We start from the raw sequence: 19,810 nt of genomic DNA on the forward strand, positions 1-19,810 counted from the left end.
ATTTTATATTGGGGTTTTAAACGTATTTTAAAATTGTTTTTTAAGTATTTAAATTGGTTTTGGGATTTTATATACAGACAGTGTGTATGTGTTGTTTCTGCTCTATGTCTTATGTTATTTTCTGTTGTTTTGATTATGAATGGTCTGTACACCGCCCCGAGTCCCTATGGGGAGAGGGGGCGGTCTATAAATTAAATAAACTATAAACTAAACTATAAGGTTCTTCAGAACTGAAGCGAAATGCTTTTAAGAAAAAATCAAGGAAGTTCAATTGCCTTTTGGAAAAGCACCTTTGGGACAACCAACCGTGGGGAGAAAATGGAAAAGGGAATGCTCTTTGGGTCTTGAACTTTTGGAAGAAAGGCAGAATATAAATAAAAAATCAGTTAATTCTGTAAAATGTAATCTTTTTTTCACAACACATTTGCAGGTTCAGATTTTCATTGTTGTATTTAATGCACGGTAACTAAAAGAAGTGAGTATATTTCAATGGGATAATTTGCAGCTTTGGAGTGGGGTGGGAGGAAGAATCTTAACAGGTCCTGAGTCCTGGGGGGGAAAATGAAACTACGTGCCGGTCTCAGAACTATCAGAATTCCGTGGCTTGAGGCATACTTTAAACCTACTTAAACTCGTGAGCGAGAACGGGCCAATTCTCTTTTTGTAAAAGAAAAAAACCACAAGTTCCATGATCCTTTGAGTGCGGCAGGATTAAACCATTACAGTCTACCCGCTGGCTCGTCTCTTAGTTTCGGCCCTTCATTGCCAGTGAAAAACGGAGGCAAGAGCTGGGATCCACCGTTCCCAGCGGGAGACCTATTTCATTTCCTTGTAGGGCGATCGGTATGTACGAAAAACCTCCGGATTGTGAGTGGATCAGCTGTGAGGAAATGATTGCTTTCCACCCTTTCTGAAACTGCGCATGCGTCGGCGGGGTTTTGGCGCCGCTTTTTGTCTTTTCAGAGGAAGTTGTTTCTGAGGTGACTTGGAACCAGGCGCCCGTTGATTATTATTTTTTTGCCCTCAACTACGTTTCCGCAGGGCTGCTCTTCTGAGGTTCTTCTTAGCTCAGAAGAAACTCGCTGTCCCATGAAGAGAGACACTGAGGTGAAACGTGTGTGAGTGTGGAAGACGGGTCGGGTTTTCTTCCAGGGCTTGAGAGCTGGGATGGTGCGGGGTGAGGGAAAGGGACGCTGACGGTGCGTCCCGTTGGATCATTTATTTGGCTTGTCGATCAGAAAGGTTGGCAGTTCGGCGGTTCGAATCCCTAGTACAGATCTCCTGCGTGAGTAGCGGGTTGGACTAGGTGACCTCCAAGGTTCCTTCCAACTCTGTTACTGTTCAGTAAACATGAGCATAAAGATTTCAGTGCCTCCCAGTCAGTTTTTTTTTACTCCTGTCGACTGTCTGGACGAGTCCCTGCAGCTGTCTTGGCAAGATTGTTCAAAAGTGATATAGGCCAAGGGTCTCCAACCTTGGCAACTTTAAGACTTGTGGACTTCAACTCCCAGAGGTCCACAAGTCTTAAAGTTGCCAAGGTTGGAGACCCCTGATATAGTCTGTTGCCTGCTTTCTAGGACTGAAGCAGCTTAAGGCTTCATGCTCCAGGCAAGACTGAAACTTGCCTGCTTCTGATTTATAGCTTGATGCCTTAACCACTAGAGTAGAGTAGACCAACTAGTTCTAAAATGATTATACTGGATAGTTAAGGTGGTGGACAAACCTAATATTTATGCCAGTAACTCAGAGTACCTTAAATTAGTACTTGAATTCAATATTCCCAACTGTCTAGAAATAGAAAATATTGGATCATAGCTTTACTGTAGGTCAAATACAGACTTAAACAAAAATACATATATGGCTGTATGCTTATGCCAGCTGGTCATATAGTAAAATTAGTGCTCTGTGTTGTGCTAGCACAGCTGATAGGGGTATTTCATCAAACTGGGGCCCACTTAGTCCTGCAAACCTTGGGTAGTCATGGCAAGCCCCATTGGATACTTTTTTACTTGTAGATCTTATGTAAATAGAAGGATTTACTTCCAGGTAAATATATTAGGATGCAGCTTAACAATGATAGGATTGATAGGCTAAATAGGCTAAATAATTCAAGTCTAATTTCCTGCTTTGTGAAGAAATGCACTTTTAAGCAGCAAAATCAGAGGCATAGGCTGTTGAGTAGGCTTGCAAATTTGTCCAATTGGATTCAGCCTCCCTGTTTTGTACAGGCTTATGTTCTTAGAACCTAGTTAGCGAATATGGAGGTGGGAGAGGTATCTACTTCATTCCCCATAATTGTTTTGTACAGGGAATGATGAAATACCGTGATGGAACATTGATTCTAATTTTAGAAAATACAAATACTTCCATAGAATGGGATTTTTTTAATCTAGGTTGGAATACAAGTATCAGCAAATATATATCAAAAACATTTTGATATTTGAAACATTTTTCCAACTTCCAATTTTCCCCCAATTGCCATTGTTTTTTTTACACTTTGTAAATTTCAGTGGTTAAGTAGCTACTACAGATCCTTCCATCACAATGTAATTGGACATTAAATTTGATAATTTTAATGTCATTTTTTCTGGTTTTCTTTTAGCTATACCATTTCCAATATCAGGTTTGATATAGTGGTTAAGATACTAGCCTAGAAACCAGGAGATTGAATTCTAGTCCTGCCTTAGGTACGTAAGACACCTGAGGGACACACTCAATCCAACACAACTCACAGGCTTGTTGCTGTGGGAAAAACAGGAAGAGGAAGTATTGGATGTTTGCTGCCTTGAGATACCTATAAAATAATAATGCTGAGATAAAAACCTATCAAATTTCCAGTTACAAGTCACAGCCAAGTTATTTCTCATAAATAATTATTTTTAGAGTTTTGTCTTAATCTGCTGGGATTTACAGCAATTCCTATTTTTATGAATCCTTTTGAATTTTCAATGTTTCTGCATAAATATAAACCTAAAACATGAGAAAATTTCAGACCTTCATTTTTGTATGTGTAAAAATGTAAATGTTTGCTTTTAGTAACTGATGGGCCCTCTTTGGACAGCCATAACCAATTAAACATTTCCAGTAACTGTTGATCAAGTCTGCAAACAAGCTGGAAAAATTTCAGTTCATTCCTCCTCAGAGAATAAGTTTAACTCGGGGATGTTGGTGGGCTTCCTCTCATGAACTCCTTGCTTAGATCCCTTAACGTATTTTTATTGGCCATGCCAAAAACCTTTTTTTTAGCACAATTATTTTTGAGTACAGTTCAGAATTCATAGTTCCATCTAAAATAGCAAGCTCTTGTGATCAGTCCTAAACCATATTACAGGTAGACCTCAACTCACTAAGAGAAACATTTGTTAAGTGAGTTTGCCCTTTCCACAGTTATTAAGTGAATCACAGTAGTTGTTAAATTAGATAAATTGTTAAGTGCATCTGACTTCCCCATTGACTTTGCTTGTCAGAATATAGTAAAAGGAGCTCACGGGACCCTGGGATATTGCAACCCTCACAATTATGAATCAATTTCCAAGTGTATGAAGTTTGATCACATGACTATGGGGATGCTACAACAGCCATGTGAAAACTGGTCATGTCACTTTTTTCAGTGCCATTTTAACTTTGAATAGTACTACCTGTACTGTTACGATCATGTTTCACAGATGTGATAAAGTTCTTATGCTGGAATGCAATGTTGCCTTTCACCAAACATCTTTTTATTTAAGCCAAAAGTTCTCTTTTAGTCTCATCCATCCACAGAATTTTCTTCTAATAACTGTTTGGCTTATGCAAATGGTATTTCATAAACTATAGATGGGCAGCATTTTTTAAAAGATTAATCACTTTCTCTTTGCAGCCCTACCATGCATACCATTGTTGTTCAGTATTTTCTTAATGGTGGTCTCATGAGTCCTGACATTCACCAATTCAAGATAGGCAAGAAACTTTGGTTTCTTTGACATTATCCTGAGGTTCTCCCAGAGCATTATGAACCTTGCCCTTGGTATGCCCTTGGTCTGTTGATCACTTCTGGGGAAAATAACAATGGGGTTAAGTTAAATGGATATCATTCCATTTGTACACAGTCTTCCTGGCACCTGACAGAGGTTGTCAGAAGTCTCCTTTGTTCAAGCCATGACACACTTCTTACATGCTTGTGTTGCAAAGATCCCACATTTTCATTCTTTAAATAAGAAAGGACCTCCCACATTCATACCTGGTTATCATCCCACTAACTGAAACATCTGATGATGCTAGTTTCCCCTTCAAATGAATTGATAATCCCAGAGGTTCACATATTCTTGCCACATAGAAACAGTAGCTTTGGATCATTTTCCTCAATAAATGAACAAGTATAATGTTTTTGACACTTCTCTAATTTGTTTGTTATCTAATTTAAGGACTTGTTTGGACATCAGATCACATTTTGGTCATATGCAGAAATATTAAAAATTCAAGATAGTTCACAAGGTTTTAAGTATATGTTAAATCCTGACTATTTGTTACTAGTTTAATTAATATGAGGAACTCTATTCCATCCACATTCATTTCCTTTGCCAGTCTGATGTCACCTTTCTGACAAACACATTTTATCAAAAGCTTATCTGAGTAACAACTCACTTTTGCAGAGTTGATAAACTGGAATTGGCTTTATATTGAAATGAGATGAGGGGAGAGAATGGAATGGAAGGTAGGTTGGTTATCCAGATGCAGGTTGCATGTAGGAAAGATTTATAAGTACCTTTATCAATTAACAATTGTATTGAAAACATGTTTGTTGACATGTGATAACCTGGTTGTAATGTATCCAAGTTCAGGAATCTTTTGCTCAATTTTGCCTTAATTTTTTTTGTTCTAAAATAGCATTTTTTTATTTGGAAAAGTGATCTGATCTTAAACCTGTTACCCTTAATTCTTTTACAAAAAGTTTGCACCATTTGACCTGACAAAACCCAGAGGGGTAGGAGCATTGCTAGTGGCTGGTAGCATATATTCCATTAGAAGAAACACCTATTAAAAGGCTCTTCAAACTTCTTTAGTATACTGTTGGGGCCTTTATTGCAGCTGTTGATATAGATGTAGGTACAATCTGAGAATGTTGCGGGAGTTGGTTTCCACATTAGCATCATTGTCTAGATTTTTTGTTGATTGTAAAAATCTACTTCAGATTTATTGATTGCATACCTTATCATTCAGTGTCTGAAAAATTACAGTATTATTATCAAGTGTAGGATGTAGCTTATTTCTGTAATATCATTGTTTTCAGGCAGTTTGTTTCTATAAAAGACTTGTAATTGCAGGATTTTTGTTCTATATTTTTGGATTTGTTGTGGCAGTACGTATTGATAGAAGTTACATACTTAAAAACATGTTACAATTCTACATAAGAATAATGAGCCTTATAAACCAACCATTCTTCTGTGCGTTGCTTGGAGAGTCCAAGCATGAGTTAAACAGTCTATCTGCCCTAGGACTGAGTGAATTTTTCTTTGACCACGTCTCCCTTTGCCTCATTGAGATCAGTTTAAAAACTCAGTCTGCCCATTAGGACTAATGTTGGGGAGCTCCTCAGTTCTAGGTCTGATAGATTGGACTCTCCAAATTGTGCATAGAGAATTATCTCGCTTTTTTATTTTTGTATAGAACTCTCTTTAGATAGATATAGGTGGACAAAGCTCAAAGAAAAAAACTTGTACCTTTTGAATTGCTGAGAGGGCTGCCAGGTTCCAGTGAGCTGCTGGTCGCACGCAGAGTGAGAACAAGGGAGTTGCTTGTCAGGCGGCTGCCAGCGAGCAAGTGGGCAGCGGGAAGCTTCCTGTCCCTTTTTCCCCAGCTGTTGTTGTTAATAGCGCCACCCGGAGTGCTTGAGAGCTCCGGCAGTGTCGGTGGTTTCTCCTCAGCCAGCAAGCGCAGCAGCCATTTTAAAGCATTTTGCATGCTTTTTGCTGGTTGCTGTCATCTTGGACTCTATGAGCGGCGGCACACAGCGGAGGCCATTTTAAAGTGACTAATTTACATAGAGACGTTTGGAGCCGCGGGAAGATACGTGAGGTTGCGCTTAAGCCCCTCAGCTGCAGATCGCCGCCAGGAAGCATTTGGCTTTGTCCAGAACGCCGGAAAAGTCTACCTTCCCGCACCGACCACTCAGGGACCTTGAGGGTGGCCTGAGGAGGGTTTTGACCAACGGGCATCCCTCATCTCAGACGTTGATCTGCGGGCGTTCCGTAGCCGGCTGGCTCGCGCCTGGTGCCTGTCTACTACTTCATTACCACCTATGCTTCAAGCATCTACACCATCCAGGCTTCTGCAGATCATCATGGCAGATGGAGGTTCGGAGGTGCAGGCAGGGCCCTCCTCCAAACGCAGTAGGCTAGATCCTCCACCCAAAGGGGGGAAGGGAGGAAAGGGCACTACAAGGAAGGCCTCCCTGGGACCCTCAGGAAATAAGGATAAACCCAGGGAGGGAACCCGGAAGCGTAATCCTGTGGAGCACAAACTCCAATAGGCCCAAAGGCAGAACAAATCCCCTGAGCAGATGGATTCATTGCCATGTCCACCCTCTGGCCAGATGGAGGAGAGAGAATCTGGTTCGCCTCAGGGGAACAGGTCTCTCTCATTAATTGGGGAGGAATCGTGGGAGTCTTCCCCCGATGCCTCCTGGGGCTACCCTGAATCACCCAGTTCGTCCCTCAGAGAGGAGCTGGAACCCTTTCAGGGCATCCTCCCAGAGGAGGAGGGAACTGGCTCGGGTGGAAACGGGGGCCGGATCGCTCCATCAAGGGCTCGACCCAGGGAGGATAAAAGCCCAGCCCTGTCCGCAGAGATGAAGGAAGTGATTGCCCAAGCCATCTCCCAGGGCATAGCCAAGGGGATCAGGCAGAAAGATGCCCGCGCGGCAGGTACATCTAAATCAAGACCGCCCCCAGTTCAGGTCAGGGACCAGGCCCCAGCCTCTCATGGCACCTCGGTTGCCACAGAGGAATCCGTCTGGGAGGAGGAGGAGGCCGAGGAATTTGAATTATCTGAGGATGAGGATCTTCCTCCCGATAAGCCCACCTTCACTGGGTTGTTCAAGCCATCCTTGTTTAAGGTCATCCTGCACAATGCCAAAGCATCCACCGAGCTAGGGTCTACTCCTAAGAATATGACCGTACCATCCTTCTCCTCTAAGGACCCCAAAGAAGGTCTGTTCAAGGAGAATGCCCCTACTCAGGAGCTGATTCCAGTTCCAGATTTATTCATGGATGTTGTCCAAAGACAATGGGCACAGCCCGGTACCTTGACCAATCCTAGCGGTGGGGATAAATCCTTGTATTCTGTAGAGACTAGGATGGAGGATATTTTGAAGTTACCTGAGGTGGATGCCCCGGTGGTCTTGACTTTCAATTCGAACCTGCCAGCGGGCCTACTGGACAGTCTCAAAGCAGAAGACAAAAGATCCAAGAAAGCCTGTCATAAGGCGCATCAGGCGGCCACCTGGGCCATCAGGGCATCCACATCTGCCTCGTTTTTCACCAGGGCCTCCCTCCTCTGGCTGAGACAACTGAGATCCAAACCTCCCTCTGAGGGATCCTGGTGGCATCACGATCTCAGTAAAATTATTACTGCAGTGGAGTATTCGGCCGACGCCTCACTGAATGCAGCGAAATTCGCATCCCGGGCATTGGCATCCAACGTAAATTCGCGCTGCCTGCTGGTGGCAGGTGAACATGAAGGCAAAGTGGAAGCTTGCTTCTGCTCCCTTCAAAGGGGGACAGTTTTTTGGGGATGCTCTGGACAAATTTGTGATTGAGACGAAGGACAAACAGAAGGTCCTTCCGGCCACTTTGAAGAAAAATGAGCAGAAAAACTCCAGTTCATTTAGAAAACTGTCCTTTCGAACACAGGAGTCCGCTCAGGCGTCCACCTCTTCTTCCTACCATAGACCCTACTCTCAGACAGGTGACAGGGGTCAAGATAGGAATTCCTTCGGAACACGGGGTAGGCAACAACAGCATTCCTTTTGGAAGCCATTTCGTGGCGGTTCCAACCTCCACCAATTTTGATGAGGCAAGTGACCATCACCGCGTCCCTCCCATAGGGGGTCGGCTGCAACTTTATGCCGAGAAGTGGGTGGAAATCACCACAGACTCGTGGGTTCTCAACACAGTCAGGAGGGGTCTAGTCTTAGAATTTCTGTCGTTTCCCCAATGGACATTCATTCGTTGTTCAACTCCCAAGAATCCCCTAAAGAGATCCCTCATGCAGGCAGAGATTTGCCACCTTCTCCAAATAAGGGCCCTATAACCCATACCGAAGGATCAGGAAAAGCAGGGATTTTCTTCCATTCTTTTCCTGGTCCCGAAAAGCTCAGGGAGGTGGAGGGCCATCTTGGATCTGAAGCGCCTGAATCAGCATCTGGCCTACAAGCGATTCAAGATGCAATCCCTCCACTCCATCCTGGATTGCATAAGACAAGGAGACCTGCTCACCTCCATAGACTTAAAAGAGGCTTACCTGCACGTACCCATTCATGCAGCGCACAGGAGGTTCCTGCGGTTCCACTACGACGGGAGCCATTACCAGTACAGGGCTCTCCCCTTCGGCCTCTCGTCTGCACCCAGGACCTTCACAAAGCTTCTTGCAGCTGTTGCGGCCCACCTCCGGTCCCGTCTGATTCGTCTGGAATGTTACCTAGACGACATCATCATTCAATCCTCAAGCCACAACCAGGCCCGACGAGATGTTCGGGTGACCAAACCAACCTTGCAACAACACAGCTTCTCAGTGAACCGGAAGAAGAGCCATCTTAAGCCGACCACACGGATCCAGCACCATCATAGACTCGGTTTCTTGCCAGGTGTTCCTGTCCCCAGACCGTCTGCGCAACCTCAGGAGTAGAGTACATCAGTGCCGGCAGTTCAGGTCAGTGCCGATCATCAAACTTTCGCAGCTTCTCAGCATCATGATCTCCTGCCTAAAGGTAGTTCCCTGGGCACGTCTTCATGCCAGGGAACTACAGTGGTTCCTCCTGCCAATGCAGAGGTCAAAAGACAGCAACTCTCCGAGACAAGTCCGTCTGCCACAGAAGGTGATTCGCTCCCTCAATTGGTGGCGAACAGCAGCAGTAGAGAAGGGATGCCAGTTCAAGGAGCCCGAAAGAATCGTGGTGACCTCAGATGCCAGCCACTGATGGGGGGCACATTGTCAGGGTCAGCTGACACAGGGCAGATGGATACAGAGGGAGGCAGCTCACAGCATAAACTGGCTGGAGCTGAGAGCTGCCCAGCTCGCCCTACGACGGTTTTCAACACAGATTGTGGGCCGCCATGTACTGTTACTAACAGACAACGTAGCAACAAAGGCTCACTTAAACCGGCAGGGCGGCACCCACTCCAGGAGACTCATGACAGAGGCGGAGTTTCTGGGCAGGTGGGCGGAACGCCATCTAGTATCAGAGCGGGCCACATCTCCGGGACAAGCAACATGAAGGCAGACTGGCTGAGCCAGCAGACAATCGAAACTCCGAGTGGCGTCTGCACCCAGAACTATTCCAACAGATCGTTCGGAGATTCGGCCAACCGCAAGTAGACCTATTCGCTACTCTCACCAACACACACCTGCCAAGGTTCTTTTCCCGTTACCACTCTCCCCAGGCCGAGGGGACGGATGCTCTGAGGTGCAAGTGGCCCTCAGGACTGCTCTACGCATTTCCCCCTCTCCCACTTATTCCGCACGTAGTAGCCAAACTGCTAGCGGAGGAAGCAGAGATCCTTCTAGTGGCACCACATTGCCCAGGAGGTCCTGGTACGCAGACCTTGTCAGCCCCTCCATCCAGAGACCATGGAGGATTCCTCAGGAGCAGATCTCCCTCAGCCAGGGGGTCATCTGCCATCCGGATCCCCAGTGGCTCCAATTAGCCGTCTGGCACTTGAGGGGGAACTCCTGAGGAACCTGAATCTTTCTGACAAGGTCATCAAGACTATTCAAGCATCCAGAAGACCTTCTACTACAAAAATATATAAAGCGACATGGGTCGCCTTTTCAGCCTGGTGCAAGGGACGTGGCATAAGACACATTTCTGCTTCAATACCACAACTGCTAGACTTCCTTCAGGAAGGATTGGACAGAGGCCTGGCACCCAACACACTCCATCTCCAGGTCGCTGCCTTGTCCACCATCCTCACTAAGGGTTCCTCCCGACCCCTGAGTCAACACCCTCAGGTCAAGAGCTTCCTGAAGGGCGCGGTGAATATCTGTCCTCATACTGTTCACCGTTATCCTTCTTGGAATTTGCCATTTGTTCTGCGAGCCCTGATGAACGCACCCTTCGAGCCGATTCAAACGGCGAGTCTTCATCATCTGACTCTTAAGACTGCCTTTCTAATGGCGATTACATCCGCTCGAAGGGTTTCAGAGCTTGTGGCTTTTTCCGTCAGGGAAGAGCTATGTATGATACATTCTGATAGAGTCATCTTGAGGCTCGACCCCACATTCATCCCTAAAGTAAACACTCACTTTCATAGAGCCCAGGAAGTGATTCTTCCCAACTTTTGTCCAAGACCTACGCATCCCAAGGAGCGTACTTGGCATACATTGGACGTGAGACAAGCTGTCAGCATTTATGTTAAGAGGACTAAGGACTTTAGATGTTCCAAATCCTTCTTTGTATCATTTCATCCTGGGCCACTGGGCCGCAAGGTGTCATCTTCCACCATTGGGTGTTGGTTGCGGGCCTGCATCAAGATGGTCTATGAACATCAGGGTAGGGCCATGCCAGGTCATGTGACAGCACACTCCACGAGGAGTGCTGCCACTTCAGCAGCATGGGCGACCCAAGCGTCCATTATTGACATTTGTAGAGCGGCTATGTGGGCTTCTCCCACAGCATTCATTAGAAATTATAAAATTGACACCTTTGCCTCAGCCGAAGCCTCCTTTGGAAGAAGGGTTTTACAAAACGTTTCTGAGGCTCTCGACAATCTGGACACTTCCCACCCTGGGACACAATAGCTTGGGTATGTCCCATGCTTGGATTCTCCAAGCAGCGCACAGGAGAAAGACCATTGGCTTACCTGAACGGTCGTTCTTTGGGCGCTGCAGGAGAGTCCAAACCCACCCGGGGTCTTCTGAGGTGTTCAAAACTCTTATTTTTCAATTGGCTATGGCACGGGTGTCCCGCAACAGATACTTCTTTGTTTTTAAACTGATCTCAATGAGGCAAAGGGAGGCGTGGTCAAAGAAAAATTCACTCAGTCCTAGGCAGATAGACTGTGTTAACCCATGCTTGGACTCTCCCGCAGAGCCCAGAGAACAACCGTTTAGGTAAGCCAACGGTCTTTTTGAAACAACATATCAATTTAAATTAAAAGTCTGGCTTAATTTTCTTTAAAGATCTACTACTATAGTCATCACACACCAAAGACTGCCAGCAGTTTTCATTGATTATATTTTGTCTTGACTCTCTTGCCAAACAATTAAAGGAATTAGTCAGAAATTGCAAAATCCTATAATCGGTTTTTAGTCTTTTGATTCTATTTAAGAGACTCCTATGCTTCAACCAGACCTCATAATTTGTCAAAATAAATTCATCTGGTATTTTTATATAAGTTATAAATTATGGGGCTTTATTTTATAAATTTATTGGTTCATTCATGATGTTAGCGCTGTGACCATAGAAGAAAAATAGAATTTCTGTCAAATATGATAAATTACCAATATAATTTTGAAAACACTTTATTTTGCAGACTTTCTTAATTGTATTAGCAGTGCAATGGAAAAGAAAAATGTTGATATATCTGCGAAGAAACCATCTTTGTTTGAAATATTCAAAACACAACACAGTGAATCAGGTACTATTTCAATTCAAGCTGCTTTTGGTAGGGGAGTGTATCCCTTTTTCTTTGCATGAAACCAGTACCATACAGCACAGCAGCCAGGCCAGGTGTGCCTCAGCAGTAGTGGGAGAGAGGAAAACAGCAAAAGTCAGCGGGGAGACACCGAGGACCAAAAGGGCATAAATGGTGGGAGTTACAGCGCTCTTGTGGTTGTAAGTACGGATAGAGTGCCAAGCGCCCAAATTTTAACCAAATTTTGGTACATGTTGTAAGTCCCTTAATTCAGTACCATTGTGCTCTGAACAGTTGCTGAACAAATTGTAAGTTGAGGACAGCCTATATGAAACTTTTTCCTTGAAATATGAGACTTACCTTTGTAAATAGTACATTGCAAGTTCATTTTCTATGGGTGATACAATGTTTCTTACAGTGGATATTCTTTCCTACTTGCTCTGGAGACAAGATTGAAATTATTTTAATATTCCTGGTCCGAGGGGATAGCTGCTTCCCCAGTTTCAGACTGACAAGTCAAAAACAGAGCTTAATGAAAACTTAGGCAGATTGTTATACAATTAAGATGAAAATGTGCATATTTAATTGTAGCTACTGCCAGGTTCTCATGTTTTTTCACTCTTTTCTGTTGTTGTCTGTTACTATAAATAATACAATTAATGTGTAATGAACCATAATTATTAATATATTATTATAAATCCTTAGCAAGTTTTATTGAGAAGGAAAGGATAGGATTACAACAACTTCAGCAATTGAGCTGTTTCCCAATTGGAACTAACATATACCTTAGCCTGGAGGCTTCGTTTCTCCTTCTAAAAACTTCCAGTGATTGGCATGGAGGTGAATCTTTTTGCTGATAACAGAGAAGCTTGCAGTTAGTTGTTTACAAAAGAGTCACCTGATAAAGAGTTTTTAGCTTGTAAGCAAATCTTGGTCACATGGCTAATAGACATTCATATTCTCCAAAGCAAGGCAGAGCCAAATATTTTCATTACATTTATTTGCCACCCATCTCATGGTTCAAGGTGACTGAGCAGCTGATATGGGAAAAGACCCACAGAAAGAATTTCTGAGTAGTTTGAACTCTGCCTTTAAAGTAAGTGAGAAAAGATATTCTCCATAGGATGTCCTGCCTATTAGAAAAATATCTATAGTAGTAGTAATATTTGATGTTAGTTCATATTTATTTAAAAATTTAGTGTTATACTGTATTTTTAAAAAACTAACCTACATCAGTAATTGTGTAAAAAAAATACGAATGAAGGTGAATATACCTGTCTAGCATGATGCTGGAGGATCCAAACTGGGTCGGTCACCAGGACCAGAGGTTTTGTCTTCCAAGTTTTCAAACTCATGCTGGAGCTCATCCTCAGGGTATTTCTCCCTGAGGATGGGCTCCATCATGATTCTGAAAGTTCAGAAGACAAAACCTCTGGTCCCAATGACCGACTCAGATTAGATCCTGCAAAATAATCTGATGAAAGTAATATTTAGTAATTTAATGGAACCAATTATTAATCTGTAGTAATAATCATTAATAACTATTAATGTTAATTTAATTAATGTTAAAGTAATAACTTGAAACATACATTAAATAATGTATTGACTGCTTTTGTTAGACCTAGGACCAATAAGTCTCAATTGGTTTGAAGAACTCAGTTCAGAAGCTCCACCTTTTGATGTGAAAATAACAGAAGACCCTTTATACAAAACTATGGATCAAAATACTTTCAAAACCCCAAAAGGGAAGTTGTCTATTAATAACTCATCAGTATCAACTCCCATGATTTTTAAAGACCGGAATAAAAATTTAAAAACATTTACTTCTCCTGCAGAAAAATCAGCTCAGTCCAGTGAAGAAACAGGTAAGATAAGAAATAATATGTAACCAAAATTGTAAACATTTTTGTACGTAAAGCATTTACAAAATGGATGTAGTATGAAAATGAAATGTTACAATGCAGATACCTCTTCTGTGGAAATTGTACTTTTCTGGCTACATAAAGGTCCACAACTAGAAAAGTGACTAATTTGGGGGATAGTAGGTGTCAGTTCAAACACTGTGTTGTATAAAATAGAAATATTGGGTTGATGATTATAAAAGAACACCTTTCGCCCCATTTCCATAAAAGCATGAAAAAATAGAATAGAAGACAATTTCAGCCACTTCTGAATTTATAGTGCCGGGATGGTGAACTTATGACGAACCTAGTGGCCACCTGTGGCACGCGGAGCCATTTGTCAGGGCATGCGAGGCGTTGCCCTGTCAGGGCCAGCTGAGTTCAGCTTTTTTTAAACCCATTTTTCACCCTCCCCAGGCTCCAGAGGCTTTATAGGAGCCTGGGGAGGGCGAAAAGAGCTCCCCCCACCGGAGGCCCTCCGGAGGCTTCAGGAGCTTCTCTGAAGCCTTCGGAGCACAAAAAACTGGCCCTATGGGCAAACCGGAAGTTCGATAAGGGACTTCTGGTTTGCTCATAGGGTCGGTTTAAGCCCTCCGGAGGCTTAGGGACCTTCAGGAGGCTTCCCTGAAGCCTCCGGAGGGCTTAAACCAACCCTATAAGCAAACTGGAAGTTCTGGTTTGCTCGTAGGGTCCTTTATAGTCCTCCGGAGGCTTCAGGGAAGCCACCTGAAGGCCCTGAAGCCCCCGGAGAGTTTAAACCAACCCTACGAGCAATTTCAATTTCAATTTATTTGATTTGTTAGCCGCTCCCTCTCCACAAGGGACTCGGGGCGGCGTACAATAAATAAAACACATATATATATTACATTACATTACACGGAGGAGGTAACAACCATTACAATACATAAAATAATAATAATGAAATTATGAAATTAGAAATTAAAATACCCCAGTTTAAAATTACTAATTTAAAAAGACTGTCAGGAGGAATAAGATGGAACTATGCTTGAGCCAGGCCAGATAATTGAAAAAGGTGGGTCTTGAGTTTTGAACGGAAGGAGCGGAGATCGGAGGTAATCCTAATGTCGAGGGGGAGGTCATTCCAAAGGGCTGGGCCCATCACAGAGAAGGCCCTACTCCTGGGTGTCGCCCTCTGGCATTGTTTAGTGGACGGCACCCGGAGAAGTCCCTCTCTGTGAGAGCGGATTGGTCGTAGGGATGTATGGGGCAGGATGCGATCCCGCAGGTAGCTAGGTCCTGTGCCATGGAGCGCTTTGAAGATGGTAATCAAAACCTTGAAACGCACCCGATAGACCACAGGAAGCCAATGCAGCTCGCGCAGGAGAGGTGTTATATGGGAGTATCTAGTACTCCCCATAATCACCCGCGCGGCCGCATTCTGGACCAACTGTAGTCTTCGAGTGCATCTCAAGGGAAGCCCCATGTAGAGAGCATTGCAGTAGTCTAGGCGGGACGTCACCAGCGCATGGGTGACTGTGCGTAAGGTAAACCGGTCCAATAGGGGGCGCAATTGGTGCACCAGGCGAACCTGGTGGAACGCCCCCCTTGCCACGGCTGTTACATGGTCATCCATGGACAGCCAGGCATCCAGGAGGACGCCCAAATTGCGCGCCCGCTCCATGGGGGCCAGTTGCTCGCCCCCGATGGCCAGAGATGGAAGCAACTGGTTGAACCGGGGGGCCGGAAGCCACAGCCACTCCGTCTTGGAGGGGTTGAGTTTGAGTCTGTTGTCACCCATCCAGACCCGTACGGCTTCCAAACACCGGGACATCAGTTCGACGGCCTCGTTGGGGTGGTTCGGGATGGAAATGTACAGCTGCGTATCATCAGCGTACAGATGATATCCCACCCCAAAACCACAGATGATCTCGCCCAGCGGCTTCATATATGTGTTGAACAGGAGAGGCGAGAGGACCGACCCCTGTGGCACCCCACAAGTGAGGGGGCTCAGGGTCGACCTCTGCTCCCCTGCCAACACACATTGCGTCCGGTCGGAGAGGTAGGAGCCGAACCACCGTAGAACGGTGCCCCTAACCCCCAGCCCCTCTAGCTGGTGCAAAAGGATACCATGGTCGATGGTATCAAAAGCCGCTGAGAGATCTAATAGGACCAGGATAGAGGAACAACCCCTATCTCTGGCCCTCCAGAGATCATCAACCAACGCGACCAAGGCCGTCTCCGTGCTGTGCCCGGGTCGGAAGCTGGACTGGCGCGGGTCTAGATAATCATTTTCCTCCAGGTGACGTGGGAACTGTTGGGCCACCACACTCTCTACAACCTTCGCTAAAAAGGGAAGGTTGGAGACAGGACGATAATTGGCTAGCTCCGTTGGGTCCAGGGAAGGCTTCTTGAGTAAGGGTCTCACAACCGCCTCTTTCAAGGCGGCCGGAAGAGACCCCTCGCCCAACGCATTCACTAGTCCCAGGAGCCAGTCGCGTGTAACTTCCCAGGATGCCAGTACAAGCCAGGAGGGACACGGGTCCAATAAACATGTGGTAGGTCGCAGTCGCCCACGTAACCCGTCCAAATCCTCAATGGCAACCGAGTCAAACTCCTCCCAGAGTGGTCTCTCAAGACTCGCCTCGGGCGTCTCCCCTAGCCCACTGAAAGGGACCCATTCCCTCCGGATTTGAGCGATTTTATCCTGCAGATATTTCCCAAATTCCTCTGACTTCCAGTTTGCTCATAGGGTCATTTTATACCCTCCGCACACCTCCTGAAGGTCCCTGAAGCCTCCGGAGGGCCTCCAAGGGGGCAGGGGAGGCTGTTTTTGCCCTCCCCAGGCTCCTATAAAGCCTCGAGCCTGGGGAGGGCGAAAAAAGCATGCAAAAAAGGGGGGGCGCCTCTCATGCACGCATGCACACTGGGGGGGTCACACATTGCATTATGGGTGCAGCATACCCACACACAACCCCCCCTGCGCTTCCCCCCCCATGGCACGCGAGCCAAAAAAGGTTCGCCATCGCTGTTATAGTGTATAGACCAGATTTCATCTTGGATATCTAGTATGTATTTGGTAATCTGTATTTCAACTTTTGCTTGTATCTTGAAGGCAAAATTAATTGATCTAGGAACAGAACATTTTTGTTTTCTTCAAAACCTTTCTCTTTTTACAGTGGTTGATAATTTCAAAAATCCTTTGAACTAGGAAACATTGAGTTATTTCAGGGGCAGTCTGGCCAGAAAAACAATAGTGACAGGGATAAGCCAGATCCTTTAGAATACCACATCTGGAACATTGGTTCAAATGACTTCTGTAAATTGCAATTGTGCTTGGAATGGCATAGTCAGGAGAAAATTGAATTATTTGAAATTTATTTCTGAATCACTAAATGTTCCATATCCCTAATTAGTACTCAACTTTAATTTCTGAAGCATTTTCAACATATTGTAATGGTTTGTTAAATGATATTTAGCATCTGTATTGTTAGAATCTTCTTCATATGTTTTATTAATCATTACTATTCACTTGGGGAGAAATGGCTTAGTTAAAGATGCTGAGCTTGTCAACTGGAAAGCTGACAGCCTGGGTTAACATGAGCATCACACCACAGGGTGAGTTCCTGTTCCTGCCCCACCTCCTGCCCATCTAACAGTTCAAAAGCATACAAATGCAAGTAGATTAATAGGCACCAGTTCAGTGAAAAGGTAACAGTGCTCTGTGCGCCCATGCCATGTAGCCATGCTGGCCACATAACCACAGAAAATGTCTTAGGAAAAAGCTGGCTCCCTTGGCCAAGAAACAGGTGAGTATCTTGCCCTAGCATCAGACACGACTGCACAAGAAAATATTTACCTTTATCTTTTATATTCACTTACTTTATTTAAAATATAGATCTGTAAAATCTCTGTAAATTATGTTTCATAGATTTAATGTCTTATGTTCTCTGAATTCTTTAAGTTACTAAAAATGGTAATTCCCACCAATAAGAAGGAATTGACAACAAATTTAGAGTAACCAAGCCAATGTGCAACTAATGACTGGTACTGACTGGGTAGACCCATATTTAAATCCCATTCTCTCTGTGCAGTTCACTTAACTCATTCAATTACTATTTCTCAAGTGAACCTAACCCATAAGAGTGGAGTTTGGAGGATAAATAAAAAGAATAGAGATCCCAGTGTTTACTATTTTGATATCTTAAAGGAAAAACAGATTCTAGATCCGTGATGGTGAACCTATGGCACATGGGACACAGATTTGTCGGCATGGCAGTCCTCAGCTCCAGCTGATTTTCGGCCTTCCAGACGGCCTGGGCGGCCGTTTGCGGCCTTCCCAGGGTTCAGGAAGGAGGTCGTGCACGCATGCGCAAGGAGGGGGGGTCATGCGCGGGTATAATTTTGGCACACCTTTAGAAAAAGATTAGCCATCACTGATCTAGATGGATATTAACTTGAGGTAAGATGGATAGCCTATAAATTTTATAAATAAATAAAATCTAGTAATTATTACTATCAAATATTTAACTTCAGTACTTTTTCTCATAAATTTGTAAGTTTTAGTTAACCAAATGGGTTTTGCTACTTCTGGTAAAAAAAGTATTTAATTTTATGGTCAAAGACCAAAAAAAAATACAACATACACATAATATTTGTGACAGGATCTCATTTCTATAAGCAGTTTTAATTCTCAAGAATGCCATAAATTTACATAGCTAAAATCCCAAAAGCCTTAAGGCGAAGGAATAACTCTTCATTTTTGGCTGAACGAGATCCTGGATTATTAGATCCTGTATGCATATTAAATTGATTTAACTGTTAAAAGGGACTAGAAATGGTTTAAATGGTTAAAAAATGATTAGATAACAAACTTACTTCCTGTAGCCTTCAAGATTTAATTAGACAAATGTAGAGACAAATGAATTATCTAGTAGTGAAAGGTTTTTTTTCTTACATTTCTTTGATACAGGTAAAACTTTTAGTGAAATGCCTAGACTGAGAACACAAGTGGATGAATCAAATGAAGGAATGAATCTTTCTAGTTCCTGTGTTATTGCAAGGTGCATCTTATTTATTTATCTATGAATGCTGATGCAGATATAGATCTTTCTATAGCAACACAAAAAAGAATTCCATTGTTACAGCTAAATTTGTCTTTGAAGCAAAATGATATCACAATGTTTGGGCATATCCATGATGATTTCTTGGAATCATTTGTTGCCTTTTAGGGCTAATTGGCTAAAAATCACTCAGCTGGCTTTGCATCTGAGGAAAGACTAAAATTCAGTCTCTTGGTTTCTAGTCTGACACCCTTAACCAACCAAACTAGCAAATTGGCTCACTGCTATACCAGATTGACTCAACATGTCAACAAGTGCCTCAGACTTTAGCTGTTTAACTATTTGGTATATTGAAATGAGTGTAGTGACATTGATGTGGATACATTTTCTGGAAGCGTAAGAAATACCCTAGACATTTCTAAGAATCATACCAGTTCCAACTCAATTTTCTGCTTTTTCCTCTTCATCCAACAAAAAGGGCAGGAACATATTCTTATATTCCACTATTAGTTTCGCCCAAAACAATTTCAATACTTTTATTTTTAATAGTTTTCATTCTGCTGGGGGATATTGTTTAGTGTTTTTCTCTTATTAAAAATGTTTCCAGCAAAATCATTCTGCATTTTTCTGCTTATTTTAATTTTCTCTTCTTTAAATATATATTTTCTGACTACCTAATTCTCTTGATACAACATATTTCCTTTTTTTAAGCAATCATCTTCCTATATGAACCTATTTTCAGATTTCACTTTTTATTCTACCATCTTTTTGCCTACTCTAGCATTACTCCATACATTCTATTCTATCTGTATTTCATTTACGTTACCAAACAGAGGTTTTCATTTAGAATGTTCTACAATTGTTCGCAAACTCATTCTTGCTCATTTTTAATCACAATGTGTTGAATAGTAACAGCTATTACTGAATTTCTACTTTCATACACATCAAGAACAGTCTAGATGTCATGGATTCATACATTTTAGCCTTTTCATTTATAGTTAAATTTACATCTTCATTTCCCCAACTTATATTTGTCTTAACTTTACAAGATCATCTC

The 19,810-nt window shown here is 43.4% G+C and overlaps 1 protein-coding gene across 10 annotated transcripts in view; it reads left to right on the plus strand.

Moving 5' to 3' along the window:
• Positions 1 to 19,810, plus strand: part of BRCA2 (BRCA2 DNA repair associated) — a 55,036-nt gene that overhangs the window by 2,275 nt on the left and 32,951 nt on the right. For 2 of the 10 annotated variants that reach the window (XM_081951770.1, XM_081951772.1), the window contains exons 1-4: positions 676 to 867; positions 11,730 to 11,834; positions 13,451 to 13,696; positions 18,663 to 18,753. In XM_081951770.1, the coding sequence (XP_081807896.1) occupies positions 846 to 867; positions 11,730 to 11,834; positions 13,451 to 13,696; positions 18,663 to 18,753 (464 nt within the window). In that variant the 5' untranslated portion in view covers positions 676 to 845. Of the gene's footprint in view, positions 1 to 347; positions 476 to 675; positions 868 to 908; positions 1,119 to 11,729; positions 11,835 to 13,450; positions 13,697 to 18,662; positions 18,754 to 19,810 lie in introns of those variants that run through there. The other 8 variants (XM_081951776.1, XM_081951775.1, XM_081951779.1 and 5 more) reach the window with 7 other exon arrangements.

This window comes from Natrix helvetica (assembly GCF_964273705.1).
Source record: "Natrix helvetica genome assembly, chromosome: 4".
NCBI lineage: Eukaryota > Metazoa > Chordata > Lepidosauria > Squamata > Natricidae > Natrix > Natrix helvetica.